A 13,608-nucleotide genomic window follows, 5' to 3' on the forward strand; every position below is an offset into this window, starting at 1 on the left:
ATAGGTCTAGACCAAAACATTTAACTTTTAGCCCTGGACATTTTTGCTTTGTTCCATTATGGCAGAAAAACATCCAAGTTCTGGGAATGCCCAAATCCCACCCCCAATATGTCCCCAACTCATCCCCTTCTGATTTGGATGTACTGCAGATGAACTGCATAGAAAAAAATTTAAATGGATTTCAAAAATAGCTATTTGGACATTTTGGCATAAAAAAGTCCATCTGCCACTTTGTGCTGTTTTTGGACGTTTTTTTCTGTTCCAAAAATGAGCCCCTAAATATATCATTTATTTTATGTATTCCATGAGCACCATGTAAGAAATAAGCTGACATCACAAAATATGATGTCTAAATTTTATATGGACTGTATTTACATCTATTTACAATATATGAAATAAATAAACTTTAAAATCACAGTATAATTTTTGCTTAACATTCACGTTTCTGAGCAAATTACTTTGGGGCACTTTTACTAAGCTGTGGTAAGCACTGTGCTCAGACATCCCATGGTAGTTTTGTGACTGCCATGCGCTATCTCCACGCTAAAAAATAGATTTTATTTTATAGCACAGGGGGCATGTTTGGAGGAGGAGAGTAGGTGTTCCCTGCACTAGTTAGCTTGGGTGCATTGGCATGCACTGACTGATTAGCGCAGGATTACCACGGGAGCTCCTACTGCCTATAAAGTAGGTGGTGATAAGGGCTCCCATGTTATTTTGGAAATTAGTGCATGGCCATTAATGGAAAAAAATGTGGTCATTTTACAGCCACATTAAATGGCTTCTGCACATGGGAAACCCATGCACTAAACATAGTGCAAACCACTTTTTAGCTCAGCTCAGTAAAAGGGCCCCATTGTTTGCTAGTTAGTGGCCCATTGTGGTTTCATCTTAATTACAAATCCATAGCCCCTGAATATATTAATACTTCATAAGAATACATTCTGAACTAATGAAGGGGCCCTTTACGAAACTGCATTAGGCTCGAAAGAACGTCTAACACAACAATGATGACCTAAGACATGATGCGCTAAATTGTTCTGCATTAACTTTGAAATCTGCGCGTGCAGTATTTTAATTTTGGGAGGGAGGGGAAATGTTAGAATGGACACAGAAGCTAACTGAATAACGTTGACAATGCTAAATCCCTTAGCGCCTCATAAATAGGAAGCGGTAAGTGTTTCCGCTTTAATTTTTTTTTTAATGGTCACAAACTAATGCTAACATTAGTGCATGGTAAAAATATATATATAATAGAAAAATGCCAATGTTATGGCCACACTAGGAATTATCTTACCATGCAGGAAAGACCCATGTAAGCACGCGCTGAGGCCATTTATTAGCACAGCTTAATAAAAGGTCCCCTAAATGAATTGGATTTTGGTGAACTTGGTTTTATCTGGAACTGCAGACAACTAAAATAAACCAATTATTATTATATAGAACAACAATAACACTAATTTCAGTAATACACTTGAGAATATATTTCATGTACTCACCCCCCCCCCCCCCCCCCCCCCCCCGTTTACAAAGCTGCACTAGCAGCTGCTGCGCGGCAATGATGACACAGCCCATTCAAAGTGAATGGGCTGTGCCGGCATTAGTGCATGCCAGTTGCTAGCACAGCTTAGTGAACAGGGGGGTTTATGCAGAATGTACCTGTATTATGCTTATATTTTATAAAGGAGTTTTAAATAACTCCTAAATAAAATTTTTATTACAATTTATACTGATTTTCAGTGAACCAAACCTGCATTTTAATTTACTGCAGGGAAGTAGACAAATGGGAGCTATCAGGCAGGTTCTCTATGTCCTCTACCATATGGGTAATGGCCTTCACCTGCTCTTCATGGAGAACATGGGTGGCATTAGAATGGAACTTCTGCAGAAGGGATTCTCTACTTAGTGGGTTCCTCCAGTGTCCATAAAAAGTGTCACACCTTCCTGTCAGGATGTCTCCATTTTCCAAAAGCAATGCTACTTCTCCATACATCTTGTCAAAATTGGCTTCATTATCAGAAGGATGTTCTACAATCACTTTGCCTAGAAGCTTCTGAAGGTCATGTCGATTTATATTGTCTTCACTGAAGGATTCAATGCCAACATGACCATCTAGGACAGCAGTGCAGGCATTGAACTGAAAGGAATGTCGAGCCTGATGTTCAGATTCTGGGAAGGGCCTGTTAATGTACTTGGAGACTGGGATCCTCAAAAGAACAGAGTGTATAACAGAGGGATTAAAAGAACCTATGTGATTGATTAGCCTGTTCCTGACTGAGAGGGAAGCATCTACTACCCAGTGCATCCCCAAATGAGCAGGGAAACGTTTGAATGCAATGTCCTGATTCTCCAAGAGAAATACATGGTCCTTTTCTGGCACTGAAATAGCAGTGGGTTGATAGTCCCCATAGAAAGCACTGAATCCAGAACAACCAGGCACATCATCCAAAATAAGAGGGTTAGCCTCCATCCCACGAGCAGCCAGGAGTGCTGCTTCAAATCCAAGGCGGGTGGCATTCCCAATATGAAGAGGTTTGGCTAGGGTTGCTGCATTTGCCATAGGTGCCCCTGCCAAGGAGGCTGCTATTGCCAAAGCATGGGTACACTGGACTTTGTTTAAGGAAAGGAGCTTAGCAGTAGCGGCAGCACTGCCCATAGTGCCAACAACAGAGGGAGGATGGAACCTGAATTATAAAACAAAACAAAACAAATTAATACTTGTATCCTCATTATATTCAGAAGATAATTTGGTAAAGGTCATCCAGGTCATGTTTAGGTCCATGCATTCAGAAAACCACTAGTATTATATATAAAAGCTCAAGGAACATGGAAGCTTTTCTAAAGTATGTATAGCACCATCATAAAGCATGTATGATTGATGCCATGCTCAACAGGAACATCAGTTTTAGAAAAGATCACATTCAAAAGAAAATTAGTAGAACAGTATTGTGGATATCTATAAATATCAATTTTCTACTTCTGTGTAAATGGTATCACTTACATGTGGAAGTGGTTAGTTTTGAAAACATGAAAGTGTGCAGGGAAGCAATTAAGGAACCATCCTCCAAAGTTCAAAATTTTTTTTTGCATTTTGAGGTGGATTTGAACTCCAGTGAAGTAAGCATAATTTCCCCTCCAAACTTTCCTTCAATTCCCAAGTCCAACTGAGAAGCATGGCTTGAAGTAGATATAAATTCTAAAGGTGGATTTTTTTATAGGATATACAGTATGTGTACTGCAATTTTAAAATACAGAATTTGTTCTGTATTTTGAAGGAATGTTCAAACCACATTCACAATGGAGATAATTTTATAAAGAACCGTTTATGTTTAGATAGTAAGTATGCATAAATATCATGCAGAACAGTTCTGTAACTGGGCACCCACAATTATGGGTCCCTAGTGCATGTAAGTGTACAGGACACTAGCATTTACACACGTAAGCCTCCATTATACAGTATACACATGCATATCCATTGTGGGTATACAGAGTGGCTGGTTGTGCCCTATGGACTGGGTTGTAAACCACTGCTCTAAACAATGAAATACTTACCTTTTAGGGATGTTTGTTGCCTCAGTGGAGAATCGCATAAGTCTTCCTTGTACTTCAATGCCCACATTAAATGCCAGTAGAAGGTCTGAGCCACTGGGTTTGGAACCTGCAGGAAGCATCTCAGAAGCAGCCAAGAGAGCAGGCAGCACAGCGCCAGAGGGGTGAGTGGCAGGGTGCCAGGTATCATCAAAGTCCATGGAATGAACCTGACACAAGAATCACAGTTAAAACTTGAAATCAAATGCAGAAAAGTGGTGATTGAAAGTAAATGAACAGTAACTAATGAAGTAAAGCTGGTTCATTTTTTAAAAATTCCTTCCTAGGTATTAGAATTTGTTTATTTGTTTTCTTCCCCTCCCCCCATAACTTTGGGTTGACAAGTTATTCATGCTGATCCTTTAAGGTTCCTATCTAACATAATAGTTATATTTGATACTAATTACCACATGTATTTCATTGAACTAACACTGCCATGAAATGGGCTTTACATATATTTTTGTCACTGACCATGACAACCGCAAACCAAATTGGTTTTCAGGGTGATCAAATTAAGCAAATTAATTCATGTCACACACCAATTATATACAAATATGTTTCATGAGTATATATGCTGCAGAAATCTGTTTGCAGCCTAAAGTAAATTGAAATCCATAGTGGGTAATGATCCTAAAATGAGCATAACCACCACAGGATCCCACTGTAGTAAGATGTAAAAAGTGTTTTCAATTTAAAAGTCAATGGACTAGACATTCATCCTGTGGTGGCCAGCTGTTTTTAAGCCACTTACAACCATGGGCTGAATTAACCTCGAATGTTCAATATCAGGCATTATCCGAGCTCCAGCATTGAACATCCAACTATATGTGGTCATATGGAAGTTAACTATACACAATTGGCTTGATGGGTACAGTTTGGGCAGCCTTTTTTACTGTCCTACTTTATCCACTTAATTAGCCAGTTACCCTTGGATTCCATATAGTGTGCTTAGATTTAGGCACCAAAATCGGCGCGGATTCTATAACACCATGTGTAACTTAATTGGCTTAACAAGCAAATGAGTGCAGATAACAGCACTTAACAAGCAATAATGAACACTAATTGGCACTGATTAGAGTTTAGGTGCACAACTCGCTAAGCATATTCTGTAATGATATGCGTCAAACTTCTAAAGTGCAGGCAAAAAGGGGCATGGTTATAGGCAGGGAAATGAGCGTTTTGTGGACGTTCTGAAATTTAGGCGCCTATTTATAGAATATGGCCCAGTGTGCCTAAATCTACATGCCAGGATTTACACTATGTTTTAGTAGGTGTAAATGAATGCGCACAGATTTAGGTGCTGAAATGTCAACTAAACTTATTCTATAATTGGCACCTAAATCTAGGTGCCGATTATAGAATGCGCTTAGCACTGATTTCAGTGCTAATTTTTTAGGCTACATCTATATAGAATCTCCTCCTTAGCGGACTGAATGTCACCACTAACTAATTAATTTCTGGCTGAACCCAGGCTCTGTCCCCAGACAGTGCCTGTACAATCACATGCAATATTTAGGGCACTATCCTCATATATGCTGCTGAATATTGCCGCATGGCTATCTCAATAAGTTTAACCAGGGGGAGTCTCCCCTGCCCAATTAAACCCTTTTGAATATTGGTCAAATGTTATCAATATTGTTTGTACTGTTTAGGCAAAATATGCCTTACCGCAACTCCATTGGTGAATGCAGCCAATGTGGGGGACAACTTCAGTCCTTTTTTTCCATAAACAGTGCTAATAGGAGATGATGAAAACATATCCTGTGGGAAAAAGATACTTTAATAAGACATTAGGGCAACGTACCATAATCATCATCATCAATATTATCATCATCATCATCACCTTTAGCTAATATACCACAAAGTCAATTAAATTGCCTAAGTCTTTTACAGTGCAAAACAAGATAAGGAACAATAATAAAAACAAATGACTAGACTAAAGGTCAAAGTTACAATTCAGTGGCAAAGCTACAGGAGGCCACAGGGGCCTGGCCCCACCTCAAAATGGATCCAGGGCCCCTGGTTTGGCTGGCTGGAGTCCCCAACCCCCACCAGCTGAAGCATTTCTTCAGCGCAGCTCTTCTTACATTGCCTGCCTTGATTCCCTCTCGTCGCATGCATGTTCGGTTTGTGCATGCTTAATTTCATTTAAATTGAGCATGTGTAACGTGAGGGGAAGCAGGGCAGGTAATGTAAGGAGAAACGCTTCAGCTGACCCCCGCCAGCCAAGGTGTGTGGCGTTGCGGTGAGGGGAGAGCTGTGGACCAAAATGTGTTCCCTCACTTTGGGCTCTGGACACCCCCCCCCCCCCACTTCAACATCTGGCTACGTCTTGTTACAATTTACGCTTAATACCATTAGAGGTACCATTAGAGATGAAATTGCTTTCTCACTTTGGTGTAAGAAAAGTACCCCATGCATTGCACATAGAAGCATAGATGCTGTCAGAAGAGGCCTACTTGATTACTCCAGTCTACTGATATTAAATAGGCATATCGGGAGTTAATGGGCTTAATAGCTCATTTCCTATATTTACTAAAGGACAGTACATGAGTCAGTACTTGCACTGAATAAACCAGGCACCAGTCTGAATATTGGCTGGTACCCGGTTAACTTTCATATGATGGCAGATATCCAGATATTCAATGCTGGAAACCAGATGTGGCTTTGCCATTGAATATCCAGGCTCAATTCTGCGTATAGTAGTCAGTGGATTTAAAAAACACTGACCATTACTGGCTCAGTATTGACCTTTATGTGCCTTGTGGCATCAGCCATATATGTGGAGGGGCATTTTCAATATTACATCTAAGTTGAACTTTGGATGTTTTGCACTAAATGTCCCAAATCCAGAAAATGGCCACCCTTTGTGCTCTGTGCGTTTATATTGTTGGTACATTTTCGGGAAAAAAAAAGTCCAGGTGAAAATGCACAAAATCAAGCCATTGGGATGTAGGAAAAACCAGCATGCTTAGTAGACTGGCCACACAGACATCCCAGGAGAGCAATGGGACACCCTAGGTACACATGTCACTGTTATGCTCTTATATTATCTGCTGAATCCTCCAAAATCCACCGCCTCCAACTGTACACCACTACATAGCCCTCATGGGTGAAGGGGTCACTTATATGTGGGTATATTAGGTTTCTTGTGAGTGTGGGAGGGCTCACAGTTTCCACCACAAGTGTACAGGTAGTGTGTGATAAGGGATTGAGTCCTCCTCTCTACAGTGCACCGCACTGACCACTACACTACCCCAGGGACCTGCTTGCCAGTGTAATAAAACTGGCTATAAGATCTGAAGCTGTCATAGAGGCTGGTATGTAATTTGTTTCACATCTTTAGGGGGTGGGAGGGGGTCAGTGACCACTGGGGAAGGAAGGGGCATCATCCCTGATTTCCTTTAGTAGTCATCTGGTCATTTTGAGGGGCATAATCGAACGGGGGTAGCCATCTATAAGGGCTGCCATCTCTAAGGCTTGCACCGTAAAGAGGCGTCCCCGACCGTATTATCGAAACAAGATGGGCGGCCATCTTTCATTTCGATAATACGGTCGGGGCAGGCCAAATCTCAACATTTGGGTCAATCCCAGAGATGGCCGGCATTGGTTTTCGCAGATAATGGAAACCGAGGCCGGCCATCTCAAACCTGGTCAAATCCAAGCCACTTGGTCGTGGGAGGAGCCAGCATTTGTAGTGCACTGGTCCCCCTGACATGCCAGGACACCAACCAGGCACCCTAGGGGGCACTGCAGTGGACTTCATTAATTGCTCCCAGGTACATAGCTCCCTTCCCTTCGGTGCTCAGCCCCCCAAATCCCCCCAAACCCACTCCCCACAACTGTACACTATTACTACTACTACTACTATTTAGCATTTCTATAGCGCTACAAGGCATATGCAGCGCTGCACAAGCATAGAAGAAAGACAGTCCCTGCTCAAAGAGCTTACAATCTAATACACCACTACCATAGCCCTTATGGGTGAAGGGAGGCACCTACATGTGGGTATAGTGGGTTTCGGGTGGGTCTTGGAGGGCTCCCATTTACCACCACAAGTGTAACAGGTAGGGGGGGATGGGCCTGGGTCTGCCTACCTGAAATGCATTGCACCGCACTAAAACTGCTCCAGGGACCTGCATACTGCTGTCCATGAAGCTGGGTAATGACATTTGAGGCTGGCAAAAATATTTAAAAAAGGGTTTTTTTTGGGGGGTGGGGGGGGTGGGGGGGGGGGGGGGGGGATTGGTGACCACTTGGGGAGTATGGGGAGGTCATCCCCGATTCCCTCTGGTGGGTTATCTGGTCAGTTTGGGGCACCTTTTGAGGGCTTGGTCCTGAAAATAAAGTAAAGTTGGCCAAATGCTCTTCAGGGCCGGCCTTCTTTTTTCCATTATCAGCTGAAGCCGGCCATCTCTTAACCACGCCCCCGTCCCACCTTCGGTACACTGCTGACACGCCCCCTTGAACTTTGGCCGGCCCTGCGACGGAAAGCAGTTGAGGGCAGCCAAAATTGACTTTCGATTATACCGACTTGACCGCCATTAGGATAAGGGTGCCCATCTCCCGATTTGTGTCGGAAGATGGCCGCCCTTCTCCTTCGAAAATAAGCAGGATAGGACACCTTTTTTGTGCCTTGTTTGTTCTAAAAACAGGTGTAGACCAAAACGTTGAAGTTGTAGCCCTAGATATTTTTGTTTTGTTCCAGTATGGTTGTAAAATGTCCAAGTGTTAGGAACACCCTAATCTTGCCCCCTGCAAGCCCCCTTGTGATTTGTACGCACTGCAGATGAATTGCGTTGATCAACATCTGCAAAATAGGTTTCAAAAACAGTGATTTTGATGTTTTGAGAAGAAATTTGTCCAAATGCTGCTTTATGACAATTTGGATATTTCTGAAAACAATTAACACCATTTATTGATTGTTAACATCTCATTAATACATTAGTTTGTGTGTAGATCTGGGATCCACACATAAATTTCCGCACCCAACTTTAGAGGGTGCAGAGGGATAGGCAAGTAGACTAGTGTATATCATAATCCAGCATGTCCTTGCTAACTCTATACATGCTGTGCCCAGACCACGGCCTCGATATCACCTACTGGCAAAATACAAGGAATTATATTTTTCAACTGGTCAGTATTTTATAAGAAGCCATTAAGTTATGTATGTGGCCACTTATGTATGCAAAGGATGTACATATATTACCACTCAAAATATGCACCTCCTCATAAAATTATTTCTAAACATGTTTCCATTTATCATCTAAGATCACCACTCAAAATATGCACCTCCTCATAAAATTATCCTCCACATGTTTCCATTTATCATCTAAGTTGTGCCCCATGGGTCAAGGTAGTACAAGTGAGCTAAAGTTCTGTAATATTTAAGATATTGCTTGCTGGTTATATCCTCCTTACTTGACAGTATTGCAGGGCAATCTTGAACACTTCAGTAGTGCTACCCACAAGGCCAACCCCAATGCTATCCAGAATCATCCGCTTGCTCCGATGGCGTACAGTATCAGAAAGGTGCTCTGAACGGACCCCATGAATGAATGATGCAAAGTTGCTGGTGATGGTCTCCTCCAAAGCATTCCTCTCCAGCACTGCCAAGAGTTAAAAGACATGTTCAGAAAATGGAATCTAACGTGCCAAATCCACACTGAGGTAAATTTTCAAATGCATCTAGCTGGCTAAGTATTTTGAACACTTGCTGAGTAAGTAGCTGCCTTATCCTTACCTAAAATTTCACACAGGTGGCTAAATTTAGCCAGAAAAAAATTTGGACAGGGTTAGGGAAGGAGGGTAAATGTTAGGAGATTAACATTGATGTTTGTTACCTAACTTGGCAGAGCCTTTTCCTCCGTCAACAAATACAAAAATAAAATGAGTAATACTTATTAAGAGTGTTTCAAAAATAATTTAAAAATACAGTGAGAGTTTCCTGAACAGATATTTTTGAAAGTAATCACTATCTGTAGACATTGAGTGGAAACTATTACAGCGATTATATTCTCCATTACGAATGTTGACCTAAGTTTGGATGCCACATACTGAATCTGGTCCTATGTTTATAAATCTAACCAGTCAAATTTTCAGTGGTTGGATTTAGAGGGGTAGCTTTTAAGCTGTGGTAAAATGCAATAATATACTACAGGAATCACTCACTACCTGTGGTAGCTCAGTCCCACAGTTTAGTAGTTCCCATGGTAAATACTTGCAATCAAGCTTCCAAACTGCACTAAGGGGGTCTTTTACTAAAGATTAGCTCAAGTTATCTGCAGCAGAGCACATAGGAATAAAATAGGATCTGCTGCAGATAACTCAAGCTAACCTTTATTAAAAGCCTCCCCTCTATTTCCTCTTCATGAGCTTGGGGCTGCTAACATATGGTCTGATGCTCCTAGGGGCTGTTTTAAAGGGGGCCAAAGGTAATGTAAATCCACCCCCACTCCTGAACAACCCCTCCCTAGCAAATACCCTTCTGATCAAGGCCCACCTCAAGACAGCCTCCGCCTCCAAAGTCTCCCCTAGACTCCCTTCCTCACAAGATACCCCCACTCCCCCAGTCATTCCCCCTACTCCATGACCCCAAGAGAAGATGTCAGAGGACTTATACATCTGGTTATGTGCAGCTACCTGACAAATCAAAATCATTTTATAAAATTAAATTCAAATTTGCCTAAGTACATCTTACAGCTTGCTCTGTATATTGTCTGAGTGTTTCTAGAAAGATATATAGATATAAACTTATGTGTGTATTATCATATATATAAAATATACATACACATGAATGGCATCTACAAATTACACACCAAGAATGACACATGGAATTCACAGTGAAATTCTAATTATGAAGACCATTTTTTGAGATCGGGTACCAAGAAAAAATCCTCTTGTTAATCATCAATTTCAATATACTAATTTGACCCAGAAAATTTAAATTGAGACAATGTTTATGGAGAGCATTTATGTTTAGATCTCTATACACATGCAAGTATTTATGACACAAAGTGCAGACGTACCTTCCACAGCTGTTTTGTGCAGTTGTCGAGAAATTATGAAAATCTTCTGTGATTTCTACAGAAGGAAAGAAGCAACATAATTCTTTTGTTACCATTTGAATTCTTTATGTCAACATAAAATAAGCTTCTGTAATTTTGCTTTCTATGCTGGATTTCTATTTTTACTGTTGTAAGTAACATGTAATACGCACACACACACACTGGCTTCTTCCTGTTTACTTCAGAGTTCAGTTCATGATCCTATGTTGACCCATAAGGTTCTCTTTTCTTCTGCTCCTACTTATCGAGCCTCATTGATCACCCCATATAGCCCTGTAAGTATGCTTCATTCTGCTTATGAATCACATCTCACTATTGGAGTCTACCCATACCTCAGCATTTTTCTTTCTTGTTCCAACACTTTGGAATTCCCTTCTAAAGAATCTATGCTCAGAACCATCATATCTAAGATTTTGTGCAGGTTTGAAAACCTCTATATTCCAAAATGCCTATAGCCTGTCTCTGAGTTTGGCGGTTGGCTGCTGAGAATGTTTTATTTGCTTATTTATATTTGTTATTTCATGTTACATTAATCTCAGTTGTGATTGTATATGCTTTCCCTTCATTTTTTGTTTTGCCTGTCCTATCCTATTAATTTTGGTGTTCTTTTCCTCCATAATTTAGTCTGTACACAGTCTTGGGCATTCACCCATTAAGTAATATAGCAGTGGTTCCCAAACCTGATCCTGGAGGCACCCCAGCCAGTCAGGTTTTCAGGATATTCACGAGAGATTTGCATGTTGTGGAGGCAGTGCATGCAAATCTGTCTCATGAATATCCATTGTAGATATCCTGAAAACTGACTGGCTGGGGTGCCTCCAGGACCAGGTTTGGGAACCACTGTGATACACAAACATAAACATAAAGAAATGCGTATGAGGTGAGAGAGAAATATACCCACACATATACACCTTTAAGTTATAGATGTAATAAACTGTCTAAACAAAATGACATCTTAAGTTAAATGAGCTACTTCTGTAAATACAGCAATAATTAATTTTATGCTTTATGACCTTTAAACAGTTAATAACAATATGTAATAGAAAGCGGAAACATACAAGAAGTACATACACAAACACATATTAAAAGTTAGAAATCAAAAGGGATGAAGAAATAATGAACAAAGAGATATTTCAGGCACACATAGGAAACAGAATATGCAAACGTGAACAGTTGTGCTGCAACTAAGAATCTGATAGATATACCTAAATACACACACACAAACAAACATAACTAAAATCAAAATACTATGTAATACGTGAAATGGTATTTACAGAAACAGCTGAGGAAAGCATTTTGCTGTGTACTGCAGTCTGTCTTTCTGCTTCTCTTGTGTGACAGATTCTTCCCTCTAGGAGTGATGCTGGTAGAGAAGTTTGTTGGAAAGTCTCTACCCTGCCTGTGTTTATATACTCTACTGAGGTTACAGTACCTGTGGCAATTCCAGCAAGAATGGTGACATCACGGTTTAAGTAGGTGGAAAGAAGAGAAGGCTGACTTGGGTGGTTTCTTTCCTCTTGGGAAACAAAAGGAAGTAAATACTTTTAAAAAACAAGACAATGACAAACAATGGTCAAAGAGATGGATTTTCCAAAACTGCTTCCTAGTGTATCAAAAATGGGTGAGGGGGAGGGAGGGAGACTTCCAGATTCTATTGGACTTAGGGGACTGCACATTTTGAAAGACCTTTTTCTTTAACTGGAGATTGAAAAGCGGTCTGGTAATTTAAACTAATGTGTATCTTATTTTGCTACTAAAATAGAAGAATAGTACCTGGTAGATAAATAACAAGAATTCTTTTAAGATCATGTTACCATCCACAGAAACAGCAGTACAAGCTGATTTTACTGACTGCTAACTCTAAACAGTCTGAATGCAGTCTGTGCACAGGTTCAGCAAAATACTGCCTGACATTGATAGCAAAAAAACAAAAATCCCTTCTAAGTTAAGCACATGAGAAAATAGCCAGAACACTGCCAGTAGGAGAGTGGTAAGAAAAATAGGGTTGTGTTTTCCTTAGTGCACATTTAAAGGTCCTTTAATTCAAGTGCAGTACTTTTTTGCACTTACCGCGCATTATAGCAAACGTTAGGGCATGGTAAAGAAAAGTCTCTGCGGTAAAGGCAGAGGGGTGTTCAGCATCATGTCATTGTATCTACTGCACCGAGCAGATACATACCACATTCACTGCTTCATATGCACGGGAGCACCACACAATATGCCACTGCATGTCACATATGGGGGAGGGGCACACATAAAGATAGAAATACTGTGTTTGCACCCCCCCCCCCCCAGCTCTCCTTGTCTGATACTCCCTCAAATCTCAATCCTCCCCCAAAGCTCCAATCCCAAGAAGCCCGGATCCTTCTGATCTCCCCCCCCCCCCACACACACACACATACACACATTTGATCACTTCCTAAACACTGAAAAATAGAACATTTCTGAAAATCTGAAAACAAAACCAAAGTGTTTTGCCTGCACATCCTAGAGAAACAAGAGTTTTCTATTTTCAAAAAATTAAACCCCCATGTTTTACTAAGCTGTGTCGGTGTTGCCGCGCGGCAGTTGCGATAGCGCGGCTTAGGAACAGGGGTGTAACATTTAAAACATACATTATGGTCTATGATTTAATTTTATTTACTATACTGCCCTTCCTTATGGACATAACAAAGTGGTGAATAGACTCAATTCAGTAGGAAAAGAACACCATTTTTATAATAGAAAAGAGGAGACCAAGATACATTAATCTTACAGCTAGGAGAGGGCGAAAGATTTACAGTTATTTACGTCCATGACACAAGAAGGGAGAAGCCAGAACTGTGGATGGTTCAAGTTTTACATTTTATAATAAATAATTCTATGGCTATTGAGGAAATGAATGAGTTAATACTGAGCCAGGTGACTGACCACTGCTTGGTGACTTAGATCCATATATTCAGGTGATAGGCCA

The 13,608-nt window shown here is 40.8% G+C and overlaps 1 protein-coding gene across 1 annotated transcript; it reads right to left on the reverse strand.

Moving 5' to 3' along the window:
- Positions 1-1,648: 1,648 nt before the first annotated feature.
- On the reverse strand, positions 1,649-12,011 carry LOC115474480 (cis-aconitate decarboxylase-like). Its single transcript, XM_030209966.1, has 6 exons — positions 11,930-12,011; positions 10,617-10,671; positions 9,010-9,197; positions 5,257-5,349; positions 3,553-3,758; positions 1,649-2,684 (listed from the first exon to the last, which is right to left on the reverse strand). The coding sequence occupies exons 1-6, from the start codon at positions 11,948-11,950 to the stop codon at positions 1,763-1,765; spliced, it is 1,485 nt and encodes a 494-aa protein (XP_030065826.1). The 5' UTR covers positions 11,951-12,011; the 3' UTR covers positions 1,649-1,762.
- Between the last annotated feature and the right edge of the window lie 1,597 nt (positions 12,012-13,608).

The sequence above is a fragment of the Microcaecilia unicolor genome, chromosome 7 (assembly GCF_901765095.1).
Source record: "Microcaecilia unicolor chromosome 7, aMicUni1.1, whole genome shotgun sequence".
NCBI classification, from domain to species: domain Eukaryota; kingdom Metazoa; phylum Chordata; class Amphibia; order Gymnophiona; family Siphonopidae; genus Microcaecilia; species Microcaecilia unicolor.

Bases quoted from the DNA above. Each gene is read 5' to 3' on its own strand.
- LOC115474480 (XM_030209966.1), bottom strand. From the start codon at position 11,950: ATGCTTTCCTCAGCTGTTTCT. The intron at 9,198-10,616 runs GTACGTCTGCAC...AACTCTTGGCAG, and splicing joins GCACAAAACAGCTGTGGAAG to TGCTGGAGAGGAATGCTTTG. The intron at 2,685-3,552 runs GTAAGTATTTCA...TTTATAATTCAG, and splicing joins GCAACAAACATCCCTAAAAG to GTTCCATCCTCCCTCTGTTG.